The sequence below is a fragment of the Aspergillus vadensis genome (assembly GCF_003184925.1).
Source record: "Aspergillus vadensis CBS 113365 unplaced genomic scaffold BO88scaffold_1, whole genome shotgun sequence".
Taxonomy (NCBI): Eukaryota; Fungi; Ascomycota; class Eurotiomycetes; order Eurotiales; family Aspergillaceae; genus Aspergillus; species Aspergillus vadensis.
The window spans coordinates 403,948-426,791 of record NW_020292039.1 but is presented as its reverse complement, the minus strand read 5'-3'; the positions used below and the strand labels follow the sequence as shown (position 1 = coordinate 426,791).

At 47.9% G+C, this 22,844-nt stretch overlaps 8 protein-coding genes across 8 annotated transcripts; 4 read left to right on the top strand and 4 right to left on the bottom strand.

The window, feature by feature from the left end:
- Window positions 1-387: 387 nt before the first annotated feature.
- BO88DRAFT_328489 (Rcd1-like cell differentiation family protein) lies at window positions 388-1,771 on the bottom strand (the record flags this gene model as incomplete). Its single annotated transcript, XM_025702560.1, has 4 exons — window positions 388-565; window positions 637-1,012; window positions 1,100-1,255; window positions 1,315-1,771. 4 exons carry the CDS (start codon window positions 1,769-1,771, stop codon window positions 388-390), a joined length of 1,167 nt encoding a protein of 388 aa, XP_025567976.1.
- Window positions 1,772-2,978: 1,207 nt separating this feature from the next.
- On the bottom strand, window positions 2,979-4,118 carry BO88DRAFT_448017 (uncharacterized protein; the record flags this gene model as incomplete). Its single annotated transcript, XM_025710412.1, has 2 exons — window positions 2,979-3,055; window positions 3,110-4,118. 2 exons carry the CDS (start codon window positions 4,116-4,118, stop codon window positions 2,979-2,981), a joined length of 1,086 nt encoding a protein of 361 aa, XP_025567975.1.
- A 1,338-nt stretch (window positions 4,119-5,456) lies between these two features.
- Window positions 5,457-6,810, bottom strand: BO88DRAFT_399871 (uncharacterized protein). The gene is made up of 2 exons (XM_025705426.1): window positions 6,587-6,810; window positions 5,457-6,481 (listed from the first exon to the last, which is right to left on the bottom strand). Exon 2 carries the CDS (start codon window positions 6,310-6,312, stop codon window positions 5,533-5,535), a length of 780 nt encoding a protein of 259 aa, XP_025567974.1. The 5' UTR covers window positions 6,313-6,481; window positions 6,587-6,810; the 3' UTR covers window positions 5,457-5,532.
- Window positions 6,811-6,878: 68 nt separating this feature from the next.
- BO88DRAFT_399869 (isopenicillin N synthase family dioxygenase) lies at window positions 6,879-8,274 on the top strand. The gene is made up of 2 exons (XM_025705425.1): window positions 6,879-7,657; window positions 7,764-8,274. The coding sequence occupies exons 1-2, from the start codon at window positions 7,292-7,294 to the stop codon at window positions 8,211-8,213; spliced, it is 816 nt and encodes a 271-aa protein (XP_025567973.1). The 5' UTR covers window positions 6,879-7,291; the 3' UTR covers window positions 8,214-8,274.
- Window positions 8,275-8,689: 415 nt separating this feature from the next.
- BO88DRAFT_399868 (putative prefoldin subunit 1) lies at window positions 8,690-9,771 on the top strand. The gene is made up of 3 exons (XM_025705424.1): window positions 8,690-8,920; window positions 8,979-9,145; window positions 9,239-9,771. Exons 1-3 carry the CDS (start codon window positions 8,891-8,893, stop codon window positions 9,405-9,407), a joined length of 366 nt encoding a protein of 121 aa, XP_025567972.1. The 5' UTR covers window positions 8,690-8,890; the 3' UTR covers window positions 9,408-9,771.
- Window positions 9,772-10,927: 1,156 nt separating this feature from the next.
- On the top strand, window positions 10,928-12,078 carry BO88DRAFT_430799 (YbhB/YbcL family Raf kinase inhibitor-like protein). The gene is made up of 2 exons (XM_025709275.1): window positions 10,928-11,508; window positions 11,576-12,078. The coding sequence occupies exons 1-2, from the start codon at window positions 11,346-11,348 to the stop codon at window positions 12,058-12,060; spliced, it is 648 nt and encodes a 215-aa protein (XP_025567971.1). The 5' UTR covers window positions 10,928-11,345; the 3' UTR covers window positions 12,061-12,078.
- Window positions 12,079-13,265: 1,187 nt separating this feature from the next.
- BO88DRAFT_399865 (O-methyltransferase) lies at window positions 13,266-14,778 on the bottom strand. Its single transcript, XM_025705423.1, has 5 exons — window positions 14,568-14,778; window positions 14,384-14,510; window positions 14,189-14,312; window positions 13,675-14,126; window positions 13,266-13,601 (listed from the first exon to the last, which is right to left on the bottom strand). Exons 1-5 carry the CDS (start codon window positions 14,748-14,750, stop codon window positions 13,291-13,293), a joined length of 1,197 nt encoding a protein of 398 aa, XP_025567970.1. The 5' UTR covers window positions 14,751-14,778; the 3' UTR covers window positions 13,266-13,290.
- A 5,470-nt stretch (window positions 14,779-20,248) lies between these two features.
- BO88DRAFT_399864 (uncharacterized protein) lies at window positions 20,249-21,196 on the top strand. The gene is made up of 4 exons (XM_025705422.1): window positions 20,249-20,579; window positions 20,658-20,714; window positions 20,772-20,825; window positions 20,941-21,196. The coding sequence occupies exons 1-4, from the start codon at window positions 20,451-20,453 to the stop codon at window positions 20,953-20,955; spliced, it is 255 nt and encodes an 84-aa protein (XP_025567969.1). The 5' UTR covers window positions 20,249-20,450; the 3' UTR covers window positions 20,956-21,196.
- The last annotated feature ends 1,648 nt before the right edge of the window (window positions 21,197-22,844 follow it).

Genomic DNA, 22,844 nt, shown 5'->3' with positions numbered 1-22,844 from the left:
TATCCACGCCACCGCACAGCCATACCATTATGGCCGAAGGGGAACGAAGTGTTGGACAAACAAAAACAAAAATAAAGAAAGGGTACAGAGAAAAAGCCGCAGCAAAAGCCAGGGAAGGGAAGAAAGAATAGATGATTAGCAAAACAACAGAACCATTCGAACCATAACAAGACAGAAACCCCCAAGCCCAGTGCTCCCATACCCGCCATGTCTTCTCTTTTCTCTCTGTTGATTTTGTGCAACTTTCCTGAGATCGCGTCATTGCATTGCCATACCACACAGTTTGCGCCTTGTATTCCGTGTTTCGCCTAAGCCCGCCCCATGCATATCGTAAGGTTGTCAAATATACCAAGTAAACCAAAAGGAAAACAAATGCTTTTGAACTTTTTACATCGCAACACCAGGTGCGCCATCGGAGACATTATCCGAAAGGTTGATGAGAAGCTGAGCCAGGCAGCGCTTAGTGGCGGCGTCGTCGCGGAGTACGGAGGAGAACGTCGCATCGCGCAAGGGTTCCGGAAGGCATTGACGCAGCGCCTCTCGCGCCCTGCTGTTATCACTCAGGCTACAAAAGTCAGCATTTGAAGTAGAAACGAATCAACTAAAACATTTTGAAGGAATCCGCGTAAGACTCACCGAAGGAAGCAGCGCACTACATGCTTGAGAAGTCGTACTGTCTGTTGCTCAACAAGTTGAGTGACCATATTACTTAGAACAGTTCCAACCGCATAAAACCTCTCATAGGTTGCGCAAATGTACGCGAGACCGATATCGTCAAGGAGAATCTTCTGCACAATAAAGATTGCGACAGTTTTGCTCAGTTCTGAGCCGGTCTCCATAATCCGTAAGCAAAGGGGAATGATCTCTGTGGTAAGGAGGAAGTTGATGACATCGGATGAGTCATTCTTAACCAACGCCCCGATTACGCCGAGCGAGGTGAGGCGGAGATACTCGAAGGGCCGCGACTTTGACGTTGTGTTGAGGAAAGGATAGAGGAACAGAGGAATGTGAGCTGTTCCGAACGAGAATTTGTTAGTCAAGTCACATACAACTTAGAACCGAAGGGTGGGGTGGATGGTCCAGGGTGACGGCTGCGTACCATTAAGAAACAAGGTGCGAGTCTCGTTGTGGGAAGCCACACACTGCAAGAGAGCCAGCGCATTGCAGACCCGGTTTGATGCAGCCGCAGTCAATTGCGATGGGTTCAACAAAGGGTATACGGAGATGATTTCCTGCAGTAAAGCGGTCATGACGCCTGAAAAACCGCCCGTTAGTCGCCACCGACAAAGCTGATCAAAGGGGGTGATTTCGTACCGAAAGAGTGCCAAATAACCAGCGCGAGTTCCGGAACTTGCTCTCTCTTCTTGCTGAGTTCCATAAGGGCTGCTTCTCTGCGACTCGGATCGAGAAGCTCTGCGACCCAGATGAAAACTTTCCGATTCTCATCACTGATGCCACCATCCATCACGGACACCGCACCGGGCAACGCACCGTCCCCACCAATACCCCCTGCACCAGCCCCTTGAGCGGAATTACCGGCACCGGCGTTTCCAGCCATGGCTATACGAGTATAGTGTTGTTGTTGAGCGGCTGCGGCTGCGGCTGCGGCCGCCTGGACTTGGGCATGCTGTTGGGCGACCAACGAAGAATGCGGTTGCTGAGCCTGGTGCGGGTGGGTTTGGTGATGCTGCTGTTGCTGCAACCAGGTCGGATCAGCCTGCGGATACTGGTGCTGATGAGAAAAGACGTGCTGAGTCTGCGTTTGAAGCATGGCGGGCCAGCGAAGAATCGGAGCTCAACGGGACTCGTAATCCTCAGGAGGGAAGACTTGACAGCCCTGGATGATCGGGGAAAAGCCGGACGAGGGCAAAATGAACTAAGATGCTGAGTAGGTATTGTCAGGACCGTATACTCGAGAGTAGCCTCATGGATAAGGGTTTTCGAATACAAGAGTTGAGAGTTGTGGGCGAGGGGAGGGGGTGTTGTGAAGATGGCGTGGGAATGACAGCGGGATTGAAGGACAGGCGAGCGTGAAATGATGGATGGAATGGCTTGGGACTACGGGAGGCGGGGAGTCGCAGGTTCCGCCCGGGCAGTTTGTGCCGTCGACGAGGTGCCGAGCTTCATTCACTCTCTGGACCCTGTCGGACTCGAACCGCTTCGATCGGAACAACTTGATCGCGTGGATCGGTAACACGAATCTCTTCATATTTCTTATCCCTTCAATTCACCCTTATTACCAGATCGATGGAGTCTAGTTGTTCTATGATGACAATTCCCTCTATCTCTGTCTTGGGTTGGCATGCTGACCGTTGATGGCCGCCTTGCAGCTGCAGTTATTGGATAAACGCACGAGTTGCTCCGGCAGGTGCATGATTATCGAGAATCAGCTTAGGGGTGCACTGACACTGGATCTTTGGAAGCTGTTATCTTTGCTCTGATCCTTCATATACCTGTAACTATCCCTGCGCCGGCTTTTAAGGGTCGTGTGCGAGGGTGACTTGTTACTCTGGCTATGTGGAAGTCCCTATCATAGCTCTCACCGTTGCTGGTCAGGGATGTTTATTACTTTTAACGTCCTGGCAGATGATGTATGATGTAGGTACAAGCAACTGATGTTCTTCATATGTACAATGCTGTTCCTTGTCAATTTGTATGAAGCATCTTATTTACAACAGAGTTTCCTTCCGCATCTTTCAATAATAGTTTTGAAGTGACAGAAGCAGGGATGGAGAACAAAGACAACTCGACAAAGAAAAGGGATAAGCAGAAACATTCAAGGGCATTAGAACATGAATACATGTCTCATCATCGTACATTGCAGATCTTTCGAACACGAAAGAAGAAACCATCACACATCAACCATAAACCCGAATAACGCCTGTTCATGCAAAATCGATCGAATAATGAAATCATAACTAATAGTTCGTTGTATTTCGGTAAGTCATTCTTTTTCGTTAGTTGGAATCATAAAATCATCATCTTCGTGAACGCGTGCGAGATCGTCTAGTTCTTCTGGTGTCTCTCGTCCGCCGATCATCTGTCACAACGCTTCCTACAATATTGTTAGCATCATCGTATCGTTGTATGAGAACAAGAGGGTACTCACCATCATTGGTATAGTAGTCAGAGGAGTAGTAACTGTAGTAGGTGCTCGGATACGTGTAATCGCTCTTCTCGTCCACGTCACGATGGTCTCTGCGCCTCTTCAACCCAAGGCACAGCGCGATCGCACCCAGGACGATTCCAATTGTCGCCAAAGCACCCATGCCAGACTCCTTCTTCTTACCGCCACCTGCTGTTGATGGCGCCGGTCGACTGCCGAACCAGGTGCGTTGCTCGGGCCTAGCCCCAGAAGAAGAATGGTGACGACGACGACGTTCTTCAACGTAAGTGGTTTCTCTCCGCTTCCTACCGCCACCGAGACCAAGGCAAGCAAGCACAGAATCAAGTGCTCCACGGCAACACATACAGGCGCAAAGGAGTAACAGAAGGAACACGCCAGCAATTGTTCCAATAACAATGCCCGCGATGGCTCCGCCGCTGAGTCCTCCGCCGGAACCCTTCACAACCAATGGCGTGCCGCTTGTGCTCACAGGGGCAGTGAAAGGCTCAGTAGTGGTGGCCGTTTGAGTTACAGTCGATAGCGTTGTTCCGCGTACGGGGGGTGTGGCAGTTGCGGTTGCCCAGATTGACGTGCTTCCCAGGATACATTGATTGTTGGAGCAGACATATGCAGGGCCGCAACAGTCGCTGCCGCAGACCGTTTCACCATACTCGGCATTGCAACTGCCAGTGCTCGTTGTTGCCGAAATGTAGGAGCTCCATGTTGAAGTAAAAGTCGCACGCTCTGTTTCGGTCACGACATACGTGGTGGTGTAATACTCCCAGCTTCCGGAACCGACGCACTCAGCTTCGCCATCACTGTTGGTGCTGCATGTTTCGCTTGAGCTGCAGCAAAGCTGGCTATAATAACCGCAAGGATTCGAACAGCGCTTCTCCAAGGTGGCCTCCTCGAGACTTCCCTCGGGTTCCAATGGTGAAGCTATCGAGAGTTGAAACTGACTTAGTAGGGCCAGTATAGATAAGGTCGACGGGATTATGCGAGACGCATGCATGGCGAGGGGAGAATGTAGGAATTTCCACAACCACGAGGCCAGCCCACGATGCGACCAAAAGCAGCTTTGGATTGCGATCGCTGCCAGGGACAAATTTGGGAAGTTCCGATGTATGACTCGATGTAGGGTCTTGGTATGACAAGGGAGGTATAGAACGAGAGACAGCGAACGAAAGGAAGCCAAGCAAATAGATGGAATGCGAGAGACCGTCACAGGTAGCTTGCAGAGCAGAGATCGAAAGAATGCATATCAGTTGAGGAGAAAATGTATGGAGGGTTAGAGAAGAGAAGTCGGAGCAGGGTGCCATCCCACGAGCAGCCCGTCCGCCCTTCTTGATCCCAGCCTCCGTCCGGTCAACTTCCCAACCACCGCATTTCCTGTGACGACCACCACCAATCACTGTTAGGCCGAGTGAATCAGCGATGAAGATAAACTTAGCTCATAATTTAAAAAAGGAAATTTCGGAGGCTGGGATGTCCACTTTTCTTGACTCTGCATGTTGTTGCCCCGCCGTGATCCAATGGCAGAGAAATGGCCGATGATGCCGTTGCTGCCCCTCTCATCACCAACTTCTCTCCCCTCAGTTCCTGACAGCGTCATTGTCAGCACCCAATCGTGTCTGTGGGCGAAAGGTCCGGAACTTGGACAGACCCGGCCTACTGCGTTGTCGGCTCCACCGCTAGATTATCTTTTTCTCTTCCATGGTGAGTCGGTCTAGCAAACGCTGCTTCTGATTCGATGGAGGTACGTCCGTCAGGTACTGACTGCATGGGCCTCCATCCATCGGCACAAATCAGGCGAGGACCGTGTAGTGACTAGTAGTGACTACACCTACGTGTCACCCAACGAAGGGGCCCCATGTTTAGGCAGTGATTTGGCGCGGGTGACTCAATATCCGTAAGTACTTAGTTACTCTAGAAGTGCGCATTGTCCGTGACCTGACAATCACATACTAAATTCTTTGCTATCCGGTGAGCCCTAATAATGATGTGGTGGTGAGGCGCCATTGATGCAACTGGATCTCCCTTGTCTGTAGTGGGAGCAACAAGCTCACAGTACAAGTTCCCAAAATACTAGAGAAGGGATCATAATCTGATCATTCATAATTTTAGATGTCATTGCTATCCTAGATGCTCTTGTTATATACAAAACGCCACAAAATCATGAGACCCATTATACTGATAGCTGCCCAACTATCGCCCTTCATCAATCAATTCGTAGATACATCCCGTCGTTTCTTTCAGCTGCCCAAAGAATGGGCGTCCTCAACCGAAGTAGTTGTCGCTCGAGTGTCGCAGTTGTCATCGTTAACTTCGAGATAAAAAAAAAAAAAAACTGTTCACGTCACTTGAGCGAGCATATGTCCATATCTCGTACATGCATATCCACATGAAAATCAAGCGTGGTCGTAATTTCATAGAAACATCCCGGCAAGTCCAATGAACATGCCAAAGAAAAGGTCCTCCAGACTGGAACTCCGTCTGGGCATCGTTCCCCGGTTCTCATAGACATCAGTGCTGTAACTGCCGCAGTAACCGATGCTGAGACCGTGGCATGCCTCCATACTCAGACTAGAGCATGTCGATATAGCTGCAGAAGCGCCTCCTCCAGCGCGAGTGACACCTCCTCCTTCGGCAGCCACAGTCACAGCATACCCTCCTCCGAGTTGCGAAAGACAGCCGGTATATTCGCTCTGACATAGAGAGTAGTATGATGTGCAAACGCGCGCGTTGGCGAACGATGTCGGGATATTGACAAATGGGTATGCTCCGGCAATTGTAGAGCCCGTGAGAGTCACACTCGTTCCATCTGTAGTCTGTGTAGCCGTCGCTGTCTGGGGAAATCGGAAGCTGCTAGTTGCACCACCCCCGGAGTTTCCAGTTTCTGAGAGCGTGCCGGTACAGCTTGCTCCCGTCGGGCAGCAAGCGACATTGTCAGCGGCGTCGCGAGTGCACCTGCTACCATCGGCACAGCATATATCCGAGTAGCCTAGGTTTGTGCAAGAATCATATCCAGAAGGACAGTTGTCGCTCCGCTTCCTTAATAATTGCAGTACTTCAAAGGCCCTTCGTCCGGAGTCTGCATTGCGAGGTGAATAGAATGGTATAGTATCGATCGATGGAGCTGGTGTTGTCTCTAACGAAAGAACAGTCGAAGCGAGGAATGCGGCCGAGATCCACCCGAAGAGCTTCATTGTCGAGGCTTAGGGCTACAGCGCGCCCTCCGGATATGATGGGACAGGATATCGAAAATATACGTCGGAATGCGTCACCGGCGCAGCTGGAAACTGCGACCTGTTTAATCGTATGATCTGTCGAGGGCCAGTATTATGCGACGGCTTTGCAGCGGCGATCAACAGATTACTAAAAGCGGTAGAAGTAGATGTCAGTAGTGGTCGATCAGGGTAGCGCTTGCAAGTACACAGTAGCTCAACGAACATGATCCAGGGCGGATAAAAGCACACTTACGTGTTGCTAAAAACTCTTCTTCCTGTAGTAATTTCTGCCGGGTTCGCCTCACTCGAGCAAGCCGGTTTGAACACCGGAAAGTGTGGGTGATGGATGCTGCATCTTTAGGTTGTTCAGGCCGCGCCGGGTCCACTGCGATCCCCTGCCACAGCAACGGAGCGTCGCCTGTGGCCCCTCAATAACCAGCCACCCGTGCAAAGATGGGACTTGTCCACCTATTTTTGGCCCGCATTGATTGAAAATCTGCACCAGAGCCAGGAAATCACCCGGCACTCCGCCGGTCTCCATACTCTTTATCACCGAGTGGATAAATACTGCTCCAGCTCCGATCTCAGGGTCTGCTACTCACCGGATGATGTCACTTTACATCTCGGACAACTAACTACACCACGTGAATAGTAAGCTTACCTCGAGTCGTTTGAGATGATCGTTATACACTCAAGAGACCATACCTGCTGGGTATACGAATTCATTCTTTCTCTTGAAAGTGGTGTTCCCGTAATTTCTTTTCCTTCCACGGTCGTAAAGCATATGATCGGCCAGGCGATTTGGAAACTAAGCGCCAGTTCAGCTAATAGTACACTAGCCATCCTTCTCACAACAGGTCCTGGGAAGTGTTGTTGTGAGGTCTTCTTCTCGGCGTCCTAACTGGCCAAATATTATCCCTCGAGCTTTGAGATACTATCAGAATCTAAGTTGTTCGATATGCCTTGTTCTGCGAACTCTACCCAGATGCAGATCCCCGTCGTGGACTTTTCGCAGTGGTACAACAGCCAAGATGCCTCCTCTCGTCAACAGGTCGCACATGCACTGGTCAAGGCTTGCCAGGATGTCGGGTTCGTATATATCGTGAACCACTCGCTTTCTGGATCGGTTCTGGATGAAGCCTTTGACTGGATGAGACGCTTTTTTGAGCTCTCAAGCGAAGACAAGATGCGGGCCCCACATCCGGAGGGCTGGGCTGTACATCGAGGCTACTCATGGCCCGGTCTAGAAAAGGTTTCTCAAGTCATGAGCACCGGAGATGACGAGGACGCGCGGAAGAAGCTGAGAGAGGTGCCAGATGTCAAGGTTTGTAAGATCTTATGTCGCCCCAGTGAGCTATTAGACAGAAATCTTCTTTATAGTTGTCGCCTTCGAGTCTTATATTGAGATTCGGAATGACGTTTGAGCACAGGAAATCTACGATATTGGCAGCGAAGAGAATACCTTTCAGCCCAACCAGTGGATACCGAAAGAGACACTTCCTGGCTACCAGGACTTCATGGTCCGATTTTACTGGGAGTGTAATAAGGTTGGAAGCGAGATACTACGTGCCTTGGCTACCGGCCTTGACTTGGAGGATGAATGCTACCTGACGAAGAAGCACTCAGGCCACAACAACCAACTCCGGTTGCTGCACTATCTGCCTGTGCCGGCGGAAGAGTTGGAGAAAGAGCGAACCGCCCGATGCCCGGCACATACAGACTGGAGTTCCATAACCATGCTCTTCCAGGATGACTGTGGTGGCCTGGAAGTAGAAGACATTTTTCGGCCCGGCACATTCGTCCCCGCTACTCCATTGAAACATGCCATCATCATGAACATTGGGGACTTATTACAAATGTGGAGCAATGGTTTGTCTTAGCCCCTTCCCGCAACAATAGTAGTGGTGTGAAATGGGTCATCTTTCTGATCTATAATATAGATCGTCTTCGGTCAACCAACCACCGCGTCAGACTGCCGCAACTCTCAGATCGATTTGAGGGGCCCGACCGGATGACACGGGAGCGCTACTCAATTCCGTACTTCATGTCTCCTGATCCAGACGTGAACATTGAATGTATTCCGTCATGCATGAGTGAGGCATATCCGGCCAAGTATAAGCCAACCACCCAAGCTGAGCACAACAAGATGCGAGCCTCAATGATGTATTAACTCTGTATATGCCACTATTTGCCAAAATCCATATTTGTTAATTCTTCCATGAAGATTGTACATCTATAGTTGTTTTGCTTGAAGCCCTAAGCCCTAGACTGATGTCCGAATCCGGTATCCTCTACCGCCCGGGCCTCGGAGCCAATAATAGCGGGCGGCCGATGTGTTCATCGTCGAGCTTGATCAGGACGATAGGTAACCAACAAGCAGTCTTTCCTGTTACTCTCATACCAGATCCACGAAGCTTCTTGACCAACCTCAGAGAGGTTATTGCTTTATTACTGGGACAATCTAAATACACGCCTTCTTGACCCCGACGACGCGACTTCTCTCGACCCCAGATTACCCCTCAATATCAAAGCGGGACTCCCCTCCCCTTAACCCAACATGTCCATTCCCAACGAAGCTCTGCAGAAGGTACCTTGTCCTAGCAACTCTATTTCATAGTCATAACTAATACGTTCCGGTCAAACAGCTTCTGCAAGAAATCGAGGTTCAGGCCATTACCTCCCAACAACAAATCGGCGTCACGAAGGCGCAGATCACAACTAAGCAGAGAGACATCCGCATGCTGGAGCTGACGTCCAAGGAGATCAGCTCTTTGCCTAAGGATACAAGGGTATATGAGGGTGTTGGTAAGATGTGAGTCTACTGGTGGCTACTATATCACCCTTCTAAGGATGGCATGAAGACGGAAGAATCTCGCGGCCATACTAACGGATACAATTCTCATAGGTTTGTGGCTGTCCCCATGAACACGATCGACAAGCGCCTGACAAGCGAGAGCGGAGATTTGAAGACGGATATTGCTGGCTTGGAGAAGAAGCTGCACTACTTGGAAATGACGCATAAGAACAGCCGTGAGAACCTGGAGCAGATCCTGAAGTCCGGTGGAAAGGCGTGAGGGGCTGTCTCATCAGTGGGAAAGAAATGAAAGATGAGCACAAGGAATAAATATATCATACCGATAATAGGTGCCGTTGTGCTGGGCATACGCCCGCCTCTGGTGGTGACAGAATGGGACGGCAATCGCAGAGCGCTGCACGGGAGATATACGCTAGGATGGGGATCCTAGGGGGCAGCCTCGTCTGCTGCGCTGCGCTCTGATCTCCTTTACATCATGGTATTGTGAAGGCTGCCTTCGCTATCAGTGGTCATATTACGCCCTGCTGATGCGCTGAGCGCTCGGCGTTAATTGGATTTGCTTAGCGGTGTTTACAGGTATTTCAGTATGTATCACCAGCTCGCTAAATTATAGCCAATCAAGGGTTTTCTTGTTATACTTTCACAGAATGATTCCTCGCCATTCCATAGGCAATTTAGATCATGGCCCTCCTAGACCTCAATGACGCTGTGTAACTATAGCTAACAGTCTATCCCGGAACAATGAGACAGTTGCCTTTCTCGAGCCCCAGAACCAAATAGCTCTCGTCATACCACCGTAGACCAACATGTTGCCAATATTGCAAACTTTGATTGGTGTTCCATCTATGCTATAGATTGCATGCCTACGGACGCCACGAAGAAGCCCCACTATAGAAGTACTACGTAACACAAAACGTCGCCATCATTACCAGTCAACGTTATACAATGCAATTACCCAAGGACCTCGAGTGCAGAGCCGTGGCACAGAGATGCTATCCATGCTCAATTATTAGGAAACAACTTGTTCTGTCTCACACTTTGGGAGCAATTATCAGGGTAGGTGAGAAATTATCCTCCTGTGCCCAGGCTTTTGACCTTGACTCACTCATCCTCCAGGATCTTAGAGAGTCAGTTCACACTATAATGGAGGCTTTGACCTCTACGCGACAGCGAATATGAACGAAAGAAAGGGTTCGGAGATGATAGTTGCACAGCTTCTCATCCCGATTTCCCCGAGTCTAGCTTACGAAAGTTCACGCTATATGCTGACTAGGACTTAATTTGCGAATATACGCAGTATGAACATCTACTTGAGGCATCTTACTTCGTATAGTATCTCCAGTCATTGTGGATGCATAACCCTTGTCTTTGTGCTTGTGGTAATGAAGCAGGGATTGCCCTATCGTAAGAATACCAAAGTCACGTACTCGCAATATTTATGTGACCACTACACTCTCCAGGGATAGCAATGATGTAGCTTGGTGAAGCTATCCCCTAATTTTTGGAGGACGTACAGCTGTTCTGACAAATTGAGACTATTGAGTTGTCTGCTCCGGAGGGAAGGGGATGAGAGTTCATTAAAGGAGCCATAATCATTATAGAGTAAGCGCTAGCGTCATCGCGCCCAAAAGGAACTTGCAGGATCAATATCGAATTACACATTGCGTTCCATACGATCAAGGCCCACTGGAGCTCGGAAGGAATGCGTCCACGTGGTACGCATGGCAGATGTGCAGCACCGAACAACACCCAACACAATCATCACCATCCGACTTGCAATGCCTCTAAGACTCGGCTAACCTCGGATTTGCTACTTACATACTATAGGCTGATATCTTTGCTACTAATTCACGAAAGCATGTTTTTTCTAGAATTATCACTGCCGTTCCTTCATGGAAGACTTGAGGCGGTGCAGCCGAATACGAGATCCTGGTCCTCCTGCGTCTATACAAGCTTTTGATCACTGTCTTGTCATCTACCATTTCGAAATGTATCAGCCATGCTTCTCCGTGAGTACTAACTTGAATCTCGGATACACTTTGGTGTCAACTCAGTTTACTCGGCCCGTTCAGTTTGAGGCAGGGAAACAAGCATCCAGCAAGGGACTATAAGAACAATCGAAATGGAGCCAAGGGATGGGTATTTCGCAGCACAATCATAACCACCCTCCTCTACAGAAAGCACTAGCACCATCAAAATGCATTCTCTCCAGATCTTCACTTCTTCTCTTGCTATCGGCCTCGCGGCAGCGGCGACTCCTTCCGGCTTTACTCCGTCTGTCGATGCGGACGTTGGCGTGGTTTTCACCGAAGATGAAAGCCACCTAACTCTGACTTCTGGAGCCTTGATCAATCAAAACTGTAAGCTTCATTCATCTTGGACGCGCATAAGCACTATTGATATTACATACTCACAACGCTTCCACAGGGACCATCAATACTCCTACCTTGTACCTAGAGGACACCACCTCCACTGAGGACGAGTACGTCATCATCATGATCGACCCAACCATCAATGAGGATGGTGTCTCAACGGCCGCTCTACACTGGTACCAGCCATACTTGGCCTATTCGTCTGGTGTCTTGGAAATCAGCAACACGAGCGCCCCAAACGCGGAGTACGTCTACCCGACACCGCTGGAAGGGCCTGCCCACGATTACATCCTGCTGCTCTACAGCCAGCCAGAGGACTACTCCCTGCCTGTCTGTCTCGAGAGCTTGCTGCCTGCAACAGACGCGGCCCGTCTTGGCTTCAATATTGATGAGTTCGAGGAAGTAACGGGCTTGGGTACTCCCGTGGCGGCGAATTGGTTTCAGGTCGTGAACCCTACCCCTGCCACTACCACCTATGCGATCACGTCTACTCTCGTTTCCACATACGCGTGTGAGGCCACCGCTACTTCTAGCTCATGAGGGTGTCGAAGTCTGTTGGATAGTGAGGAGGGGTCGTTCTGTACTTATGAGTATGGAGATGCGCTCTGGATGTCTCTGTGGGCTTTGGCTTACTGGAGGATAACAACAAATCACTGTACAAATAACATGGATAGATACTAGTATAGAAATTTCTAGACTAATTAGCTTGGACGCACCTATGTCAGTACCCTCGCATACATCTTACCGGATAAACATTTCCATGAAACTTAAGAAATCAAAGCGGCCCCAAAAGCCAAGGATTAATTGTTCCTGATAAGCGGCACATTTACACAGCGTCGAAATATTCTATAGACGTTTCATAATCTTGCCACAGAAAAGCGAACTGCGGGCAACATGTTGCTTTGCTAAACCAAGTCAGCTCTCGCACTCATCCGAACATAGTTGGATAGATCGCTGTACTAAGATATGACGCAGCTAGTACACCTTGGCTGAGTCACTAACAGCCTGAAAGACTGCCAAAGACACTCCCCTAGCGCTTGCTCGTATTTTCTTTTCATCTGAAATAAAAATACAGACTGAGTACTGTTCAAGCAGATTCTATATAGGTGTTATGGTTTTATCGCTCATACTACCATGCGGTTTCTTGGTCTTCATATATCAAAACCTGGTTTATCAGCCTTTGTGTATAAGTATAAAAGTTTACAAGAAGATTTCATGAGAAAAGACTTGAGAATTTCTATTTATACTTGGTGTAGAGAGTGTGGAATAAAAGAGTAATGAATCTAAACCCTACTACTCCCTGGTCTCTCGCTTAAGTATATACTATCAAATATATCCCTTTTTCTGGTATTAATATATACTTGTCTAGTATTTTCGTTTATTTTAAATTAATTATGAGGATTAAACCTACTACACTTCTATACTTATGGATGAGAGGAGCTCCTTTTAAAGTACTTTCATAACAGCAGGCTGCCCATGAGGGTGAATGGCACGTGGGCGTCCCTTGGGAGTCCGTCTCGCTCCCCGACTGGCAGTCGAACGCATATCTCCCGCGCCTGTCCCTTACAGGGGGTGACAAGCGGAAATCATGGCCGTTAGACAATCAAGGACCTATTCTAACAGCTAACAAGTCAGTGGTTTCCTCCAGTCCGCTTCCCCGCCCCCACCCCTTGCAGGTAGACTACACCGATCGATCAGCATCCTCGATTGATCAAATTATCTCTATAATCTAGCTTTTTGAGGGCGTCTAAACCTTTTCTATAATCGAAGTCACTTCAATCTAGCCTCCACAACCCCAACAGGTACTCCAGGAGCACGCCACACCTTAACCAACTCCAAGCCCGAGATATCCAAGAGATGGGCCCAGTCCTTCGTCGACCGTTCGAGGCCTCCAAAGGTCATCATCGTCTGATCCATCCAGGCATGGAACATCGATCCGCCAACATCAGGCACAATATGCTCAGTGATTAGCACACGAGACTTCTCTCTATCCATGGCTCCCGCCAAGTTAGATAAGATCTTCTGGCTTTCGTCGTTGGGCCAGTTGTGGAGACAGCGTCGAATATAGTATGCCAAAGCTCCTAACATAGTATAGATCGATCAGTTTCAATTTCTTCAAGCATTTCGGAATGGAAAAGACACGTATAAACGTACCCTTAACCGGCTGTGGCTTGAAAAAGTCATGTCCCATGACCTCGATGCCGTACTTTTGAATTTCGTCACCGTTATCCTCTATCACACTCGCCTGGTCTTGAAGAATGAACCGGCCCTTGAGTTCGGGCTCGGTCTCCTTAATTTGCCGAATGACATGGCCCCGACCACCCCCGATGTCAACTAAAGTGACTGTATCATCGCTTGCCAGGGGACCTAGTTCCTGAGTGAATGGATACAGGCCCGTTGTGACTAGCATTGAGTCCGCGGCCTTCATGGACTCGTTGAAGCGGCGGAAGTTGCTAGGATTTTCGTACAGATGCTCAAAAGCAGTCTTGCCCTTGCAGTTGTGAACCAGTGTATAAGGGTTGTTGCGAAGAGTTATCTCGTTCTTCCAGTTCTTTTGACGGAGGAAATCGCAGTTCCTCATCATACCGGGGACGAAATCGTGCATCCTGCAAAAAGTACTTTAGCTCTGATCCGTCGTTTTGCTAAATGGTATGGCTTAGGAACACACATGGAGGTGTAGACTGCCCGCATTTGTGGCACAAGATAGATTTCCGAGAAGGGTGTGTGGGCGTACTGCTCCTCTCCAACCTCACGGAAGGGACCAACTGGAGTGGCAGCACGCATGTGTCGAACTATTCCAATCGCTTGTTAGTCAACCGGGTTCAACAATCAAAGAAGTAGATATGCCATCTAGAACACCTACCAACCAATTCTTTATCCATCCCCGTCTTCTCCGATATCTCAGTAGCTGAGATACTCTTGCCTCCGGTAGGGATCGCTTCGAAAACGCCAGCCTCCAGAAGTGTTCGTATAGCTCCTGTGTTGGCAGCCTAAGAAAATCCAATAGTCAGACACCTGAATCATTATAGAGCAGGATTATGACCTACATTTTCAAACTGCGCATAAAGCATATCTGCTGGACCACGTAAGGTCTGGATCAATTGTGTTGCGTTCATCAAGACATTGTATCGATCTTCATCTGAGAGGCTCTTCTGGTATACATTCGTAGCAGATATGAGTTGATTCAAGCTCTGCTGGAGAGCCTCATCTCTGTGGGCAATGGTTCCCATCTTGCAGAAACGATACGCACTATCGGGGATGTTGGAGGTGAGGTAGAAGGAAAAGTAAACTGTAGGATACTTGGGCAATTGAGATGACCCGAGTGCTTACTTATAGCATAGGCTTTCGCGCAGGCCTTACTCGAGCAGTGACCAGCCCATGGTTTGATTGAGTTTCGCATTACCCGAATTCAGCGCGGTTATGGCACCCTTGCTGAAATACGTGCGGCCGGTAGCACTGTCAGGCTGCGGAATTTGCTATATACAGATTCTTGTGGGTCTATTCTATAGCTAATGAATGGGTCAGATGGCAAAAGTACTGCCGTTACCCACCTACACACGCACGCACACACACATACACACACATACTCTCTCTCTCTCTCTCTCTCCCTCCCTGTCTGTGAGTCTCTGTGTGTGTATGGGCGAGTGAGACACACTGTCTGATGCATTGCTACCGCTGAATTCATGTGGAAATTCCTAGTTATCCCAAGACGTTAGTTACCAAAAGTTGCAAGTCGCATGAAACTTGCAGGTGAAACAGTCTATTGTGAGTCGATCTACAAGAAACGTTCTTCCCCCGATGGCCGCTAATAATCGCCAGACTTATCAGAAGTAAAACTGGCCAATCAATTATAATGTTTCCAAGGGACGGTGTGTCAATTGGATGGCATCAGCTTCTTAGTAGTAGTAGCCGATATTGAGACATATGTGCATGGGCTTTGGGAAAAATAATCCGCTATTTTCAATTGGGCTAGGGAGCTGCTGGGCTGTTCTAATCGTCTCGTTGACGAGTCATATGCTTGCCATCTAATGATCCCTCAATATAAGGCAAAAAGTTTCACCATGCAAGTTTATCATTTCATCGGGATATTGCTCTAACGGGGGTTCGTGGCGTACATGTGCAAACCCCCCTTGCAAGAAGTTGCGTACTTGCCGAGCATTCCCTTGCAGGCAGGATAGAGGCAGTGCCTGCGTGGACATTTCCCCCTCGAACCAATCCTACAGCTATTGTATGCAAGAAAAACAAGTTAACAGTGATCTCCATCGGAGAGGATGTTGTTTTTATCCATTCAAAGCAAAACCTGGTCACGAAATTTTCGTGGTGGGTGTCACTATACTCCTGCATACTTCCGTTAGGATTCCGGCATCAAGGAGCCGAAGAAGACTACAATGCATTGCTACGGCTCAGTCTTTTCTCCGTTGGGTTGTTTTACTAAGTACTACCCGGTTATTGAAGGCTAACACTGGTACTCAGCGTACAATCAGGTACGAACGATTAACCCCTTCTATCAATCTATATCTTGGCACTAGAGATTGGTAATGACTAAGTAGGGTTGAACCGGCAACTTGGCCCTTGGGTTGGGACTGCTGCCGGTAACCCTCCCCATATAGTAAAGCTATTGATCCTTCCTTATCGGGCCTACTGAATACTGTTAGCTGTCCCTGGAATGCTCCCATTTCTCCTAAGACCCCTCAAGCCGTCATTCTGGTAACCTAACTTTGGCCAGCATCTGAGACCGTCGCATTATACTCCACAATGTGGCTGTGATCTTCACAGATCCAGTCCACTAGTGATCAAAGGACCGGAACGAAGAATTTGAGCGGTCAATTGCTTTAAGCTAGCTAAGCCACCCAGATAAACTTTAAAGAGACCTTATAGTTATGTCTCCAAAGGACCTAGAAAGCTAACGTAGTTAAATAATTGGTGTATATGAGTCAGCATTCCTATAGGCGCATAGATCGAGCCACGCCACGCACGGGCTCGGCTTGGCGATGCTTTCAGAGGTAGTACCTTCTACACGCAGGGATGGTGCTAGTATGGGTTGCACACAAGGGAACTCGTTTGCCAATGGAGGGCAAAGTACTATCCTTGGATTAAGTAGTGAGTCCGACCCTTGATCTAGCTTCAAATCAGCCATATTTGACCGTTCAACTGTCATACAGCAGTAGTAGACACAAACAGAACTTCCGCAAGCTCTCTCCCCCACCTGAAGGGACTCCAAACTTAGATCCTCCTGGTCCAACCATCGATCTATACGGTCAGTTTTGGCTGTGTGGCGCAGCGACACTGGTCTTGACTACTCGGCTTCACACACACACACACACACACACACACACACACACACACACACACACACACAAACACGCAGTCATTTAGTGTTGAGACATCTGAGTCACCCCTGCTGCTTAGTGGCCAATAATATATCGTTGTAGTCTACTTGACAGAAATCTGTTTTGACAAAAAATGTACATGTTCGCGATGGTCAGTAGATCAGAACATAGTATTGACAATGTAATTGGTCTCTTACCATGTTGTGTTATATACCAGCTGCTTTGCATGGATATTTAATATTCAATATCTTCAGTATAATTAGTATGTCTAAAAATCCGATTGCATCTTGAATGATGATGCTGACGAGAATGGGTTGTCGAGGGCGGATATAGGGTACACATCTGAAATTTGTAACTTGATCAGTTGACAGCAATTTAGAAGGTAAGTTGTTATTGCTTCAAGTCTTCTCATTTTTACCCTTACTTACTTCAATAATATAATCTCGCAGAAGAAGACGTATACTCCCCGAATGTCTCGTTGATGAACGAGACATCCATCCTCCTGTTTTCCCTCCGCCTTTGCCCGAGAAACGCTTCCGCCAAATCATCTACGCTGTTATGGTCTCCGTTGCGGCATACAGTCTACATTTACCCGATGGCCGCTATCACCCGCCGTATACAGTCTACCATATTTCCTTGTCTTCACACTGGGCTGTCAATCCCACAAGACACAGAAACTCTCGCGGCGCGACTCAGGAGAATTGATGGCACAATGTTCGGGCCTATTGCTGGCGCTCGACCTCGATCTATGGTCGTTTCCAACAACGAAGAGTTTATACAAAATAAAAGTACTTAATGATGTACATAGAATGACTACGGATGCGCCATATAACTTCCTCGAAAGGTATAAAGGTATGTTTTTATGTTCTTCAGTATATACCCACTAGTCTTAACCCCCGATTACTCTGCCTATAGCTAGGAAATAGCCAGCGCCTGTCCCGCAGGTTCTGCATCCCTACCCTCTCTCTCTACCTGTGACGAGTATTCACATTCCCACCGCCACCAGAAATAGTTCCTTCTTGAGTGTTGGAGGCCCAGATGGGGCTGTCTTTAGACTGTAAAGTACGATGGTACCGTCGTCCTGCACGATACAGTAAACACTGCTGTCGCCCTTGGGGTGGGCAGTCTCCGTATGCCAGCTGATCTCCCCTCTGATGGTACTTTCCAGAGTAAATTCATATTAGTCAAATATACAAGATCTATCCGGGTTTCCGCCTAAGTAGTTGCCTCAAAAGCTGGAGGAATAATAGTCCTGGTAGGCTCTTTGACAGAACACTTCATCAAATTGGCTGATCTTACACCAGCTATTCCCAAATAAATAGAACTGATGAGCCTGTATGGCCCTACGTAGAGTCCAAATAGGGCCGCCTTTATCAACTAGGTTGATGTATGCTACAACATCGGCTACCCTACAATCAAAATCTTATATTAGAGTTGAATATAGACTATAACTCCCTAACGCTGAGAAGCTGGAGGTATTACGGAAACTTTGTAGACTTATACTTATTCCCAGGGTTTGCTCTGAGATTCAGCTTTTCGGTGGCGGCATTGCACCCCCAGATGAAGACTTTAGTAATCATACTAAAAGGCCTTTGCGGCCATCTTCTTATTGATTTCAATCATTATTTTGGTAGATTAAATCTTGATCTGACTAAATACATGACATCGATATTGCGTGACAATTTGTGAGACTTGGCCTTGAAGATGACAAAAGGAAGAACTGCCTGTCTACTACTGTTGACTGTCCTATAACGCATCTACAACGTGTAGGAGATGCCTTCACTTATATTATTCTATTTATGACTACCCGGGACCGAGAGATCAGTTGTTATGAAAGCACAAATTTGATGTCAATCAATGATAGCGAATAGTAATGGATCAACAAGTTAGAGACAGGGTACAGTGCAAGTCAATGAAGAGCATAGGGAGATACCTGGCTTGGTAATAAAGAAAGATAACCTAGGAGCATAACTACTTAGAGAGCAGCTGTATGAATCGATGTGTTAGGATGGTCGCATCTCATGCAGTTTGTGGGCTGACAGATTCGCCGATCGATCTCTCACAGGGCACAATGGGCGTAACGACATCGAAGTGGTGCGCGATGCTCACTACTAGGCTCATTATCTCACTCGCATGCAATCCTTCCCTTGTAGGCACTGCGCCCGCGGAGATTATATGGTTTCTCACTTCCTGTTGTGCAGCTTGCTTATCTTTATTTTCCTGGCTGATTTCAGGGTCTACAGCCACCTCATTAGCATAGGATTCAATGGGATGATGTGATGATGCGATGATGAGACCTCACGACCCAGGGCAGGACTTGAAGCACAGCATAGCCATGGTCATGCTATTTGACCAGGATTATCTCTCTGGATACACAGTGGCAAATTCCAGCCGTGGGCGGGATCATGTCCAAGGCTGATCTAGGCACCTATGAAGCAAAAGTGTAGTGAAACGCGGAGTTGGCTTGCATCATTGCTGTGCTAATCTTTCATTGCTGTGCGCATCATTGTTACTCGACCGTGCTGATTGCATGCCAAATTCCTATCTATATCCTACCCCTCTCAGCAGTGGAGGAGCATAAGCAGGTAATACCGTGTTGGCGCACACGCCATGCGGCTATTCCTTCCCGTTGTGGTACAGGTGGACACCCGGGCCTCAGGGCAAGGCCGTGTATCGCCAGATTCCAGCTGTGCAGGGTCTATCTGCATTGATATGACAAGTGCGAATTGGGTGATCTGTACCCATGCAAGAGTTCCATGATGCGTGGGAGCCTTGCCCGACATGAAGTAATGTGTCTCAGTTGGTGCTTGACTTTACGACCCGAATGGTACTGGAACTGACGTTGGACTCAAGGCCGTTGAGTGACAGCATGGTCCCTTGGCTGATCTGTGAGATATATGCTCGCATTACGCGGTAGGTCTGAGACAGCCACACCAATTCTTCTTCCCGTATTGACGATTTGACGATACATCATGATATCCTATCTGAAAACCGGCTATCCACTCGTGGTGACGTTGGCGCTGTGTAACGTGCCGAAGTTAATCTAATTATAGTTGGTTCTACAATGATCCTCATCATTGTGGTAGCCGCCTCTAACGCGGCCTTTGCAACCTCAAATTGTGTCTTGCATTGAATAATCTGATGAAGCAGCTCGTTCAGACGATGAGTAGAGCAGTCTGGATCCGATACGTTCGATGACGCATGTACACATGGCAAGGGAAGATGTAAGGCTTTCCGCCCAGAATCAGCATTACGAGAAAAGAACCAACATACCTTCTTATCCGGGGTTCCCTTGCAGCTTGCATAACCTGACCATCGGTCATGTTGCTTCTCAGAACTTGACATATCCATTGTCTTCGTGAAAGGTAGGTCATCAGAGCTGCTTATTCGTCAGGTTTCTTATGCCTTCGTAAAGTCAGCATCTAGGTCGTATGCGCGATATGCATGGGTTTTGGACGCCTAATACTGCACCAGACATATAAGAACTTCCTCTCTGGCTTTGTGGAGGCATCATTTTCAGGCTTCATTGTACCATCAGATCCATCAGTCTCGATCGCCGACTTCTTCTAGTAATCTGAAAACTAAGATATCACCTCCAAAATGCAGTTCCTCCTCCTCCTTGCCGCAACTTTGAGTCTCGGTGCAGGAACTCTGGCTTCCCCTGCGCCAGTTCCTGATAGCCTTGACTCGCGGGCTTATCATTGGCATGGTTGTGGCGCCGGTATTGAGGTATATCTTACATGTTTGCATCTACCTTTAGAATAGATGCAAAGCTAGACCACGAGTTGTTACTGACTCTGCTTGAAGTGCCACTCTGACAGTGACTGTTGGGCGTCCGAAGATTGCGTACAGACTGCCCTTGGTGTAAGTGTATTGTGCCAGTCTATATAGTTACAAAAGAAACTGACCTCGTATGTGCAGAGCACCGCCAATATCCACTGTGGACAAGATAGTTACCCCACGGCTTGCTGGGCGGTAAGCAACAATCCTTTGGCCTTCTCCTTTTCTTTTTGCCCTTAACCTTTCTTTCTATCCCTCTTCGCTATAAGGTGTTGAGTATGGTGCTCGATGTTCTGACAGCCCTCTGTAGGATTGGACCGATTAAATGTTGAGCCTTGGGCTTCTGGGTCAGGGTTGGTTTGCATCAACGGCGAGCTGCGCGACGGTCACAGTTGGGAAGGTTTCCTTAAGACAATTAACTTTCTCGGGGGATATGGTTATTTTGTGACATACACTCTTGTTGCAGAAAGAATAATTAGTGGCACATCCTAATCAATTTGGACGCTCGAAGGCCATTCCATGCCTTTCTGGTTCCAGAAGAGCAACAGAAGTCTAATAAATAAAAGGCCATTAGCTAAGATCAGAATTATTTGGCAATTGTTGCAATTCCTACGTATGTTTCTGTCTTCAATCAATAACATTTCCATTACTGGAGCGACCATTGCGGAGTCGACACAGCCGAAGTGGATTGTGCATCGTTCATAAGTCGGTTATTATTGTATGCAACTTATCGCTGAATCAGCGCTCGTGCAGCTTGGATTGATTTAACTAAACGGAGAGGATGTCCCGATGCTTGATTTAGCTATTCAACACAGCTGGATTTCTGGAATATTGAGCTTGTTGATTTTGGTCTGCAGGAAGGTGAACGAATGCAGGTCAGATTTTCCAGAGCGCTTGGTTTACCTTGAGCCCTCTTGCTTGTACCCATCCACCCAAAAGCCAAATAGTTGACGTCCATTCAGAAGTTAGCGGCATATAAGTGCAAGAACACTGTGGAAGATTGGTGTCCTGCGTACAGCATTTAGGCAGATGCATATCGGGGTACGGGGCTGAATTATCGATGAGAAGCTCGCTGTGGGCGAAAAGAGAACCTCATATCTACATGCATCCCGGTGCTTTTCTAATAAGAAAACAGCCCATAGCCGGCTCCATCTCAACTACTCCGAGCTGTAAGCCCGATCCGCCATAACTGATAGGGAATTGGGCACAATGGACATCTAACATCGCAGCCCTTATATCCTTTGGAGCAATCATTGCTCCCGTTTTACCTTTCATAAATCATATTCCAAGCACGACGGTACTATTTCCGTTTGACAGTACAATATTCAGCTACGAAGAGCCGATGGTACCCGGACGCAAGATACTCTCGGAGTAATAACTCCGGGGTGGCGTACATTGGGCTGCTCCGTAACCAGTAAACAATCTATCTTGACGCGCACTATTTCCGAAGCAAACTTCAGTCATGAATGCAGAACGGAGCCTGCCAGCTTCTACAAGTATAGTCGGCTTGGTTGGGTATAATTTCAGTGTATTGTTTCTCCTCTCCTTCCCTCTTACTCTTTTCTTCCTGTGTTGTCCAAATTGATATTAATGGGCGGTAAGGATTGAGCCTTCAAGAGCGGGATAATAAATATTTGCTACCGGTTTTCAGAACAGACAAACTTTTTTTTTCATAGCAAGAGGTAATTGAGCTCTATGCTGTACTAAAAGGGACTACAAGGGTCACCTGGAGCTTAGGGCACGCTATGCTGCAATATGACTAACGCGCAACCCAGAACTGGCGAATGTGAACTTGACTATAGCCGGATGTCTGGCTTCCAGGTATTGATAGAAGCAGCAGCAGAGCACGCTTAATTATGACTTGTGATGTGTCGGTCCAGACGGCCTATTAATGAAGAAAGCGAGCATCCGATTCTACGGCTGGAGAAACTCAAGCATGGCACTTTGAAATCGGACCAGCCAGTATGTCAGTCCGCTGGAGCTCACGGCTTTCTGGAAGTTTGGCAACTCTAGTAATATCTTGAAATCCACCACTTGCAATCAAGCGCAATCAGAAAGGAATGTCTTGCGCATGAGTCGGGTTTGTCATGTGTTTGACCACAGACAATGGTGCAGCTCGCTGAATTCTCATTCTTCGTCTTTGGCTTCTAATTTAATCCTATATTGGTCAGTTGAGTATCCCATATTTTCCTTATGATGTGGATATAAAACCCG

Coding starts and splice junctions, on each gene's coding strand:
- BO88DRAFT_399871 (XM_025705426.1), bottom strand. CDS start 6,312: ATGAAGCTCTTCGGGTGGATCTCGGCCGCATTCCTCGCTTCGACTGTT.
- BO88DRAFT_399869 (XM_025705425.1), top strand. CDS start 7,292: ATGCCTTGTTCTGCGAACTCTACCCAGATGCAGATCCCCGTCGTGGAC. Junction 7,658..7,763: donor GAGAGGTGCCAGATGTCAAG/GTTTGTAAGATC, acceptor GTTTGAGCACAG/GAAATCTACGATATTGGCAG.
- BO88DRAFT_399868 (XM_025705424.1), top strand. CDS start 8,891: ATGTCCATTCCCAACGAAGCTCTGCAGAAG. Junction 8,921..8,978: donor CCAACGAAGCTCTGCAGAAG/GTACCTTGTCCT, acceptor CCGGTCAAACAG/CTTCTGCAAGAAATCGAGGT. Junction 9,146..9,238: donor TATGAGGGTGTTGGTAAGAT/GTGAGTCTACTG, acceptor CAATTCTCATAG/GTTTGTGGCTGTCCCCATGA.
- BO88DRAFT_430799 (XM_025709275.1), top strand. CDS start 11,346: ATGCATTCTCTCCAGATCTTCACTTCTTCTCTTGCTATCGGCCTCGCG. Junction 11,509..11,575: donor AGCCTTGATCAATCAAAACT/GTAAGCTTCATT, acceptor ACGCTTCCACAG/GGACCATCAATACTCCTACC.
- BO88DRAFT_399865 (XM_025705423.1), bottom strand. CDS start 14,750: ATGGGAACCATTGCCCACAGAGATGAGGCTCTCCAGCAGAGCTTGAAT. Junction 14,511..14,567: donor TTTATGCGCAGTTTGAAAAT/GTAGGTCATAAT, acceptor GGATTTTCTTAG/GCTGCCAACACAGGAGCTAT. Junction 13,602..13,674: donor CAAGCCACAGCCGGTTAAGG/GTACGTTTATAC, acceptor ATACTATGTTAG/GAGCTTTGGCATACTATATT.
- BO88DRAFT_399864 (XM_025705422.1), top strand. CDS start 20,451: ATGCAGTTCCTCCTCCTCCTTGCCGCAACTTTGAGTCTCGGTGCAGGA. Junction 20,580..20,657: donor GTTGTGGCGCCGGTATTGAG/GTATATCTTACA, acceptor CTCTGCTTGAAG/TGCCACTCTGACAGTGACTG. Junction 20,715..20,771: donor GCGTACAGACTGCCCTTGGT/GTAAGTGTATTG, acceptor TCGTATGTGCAG/AGCACCGCCAATATCCACTG.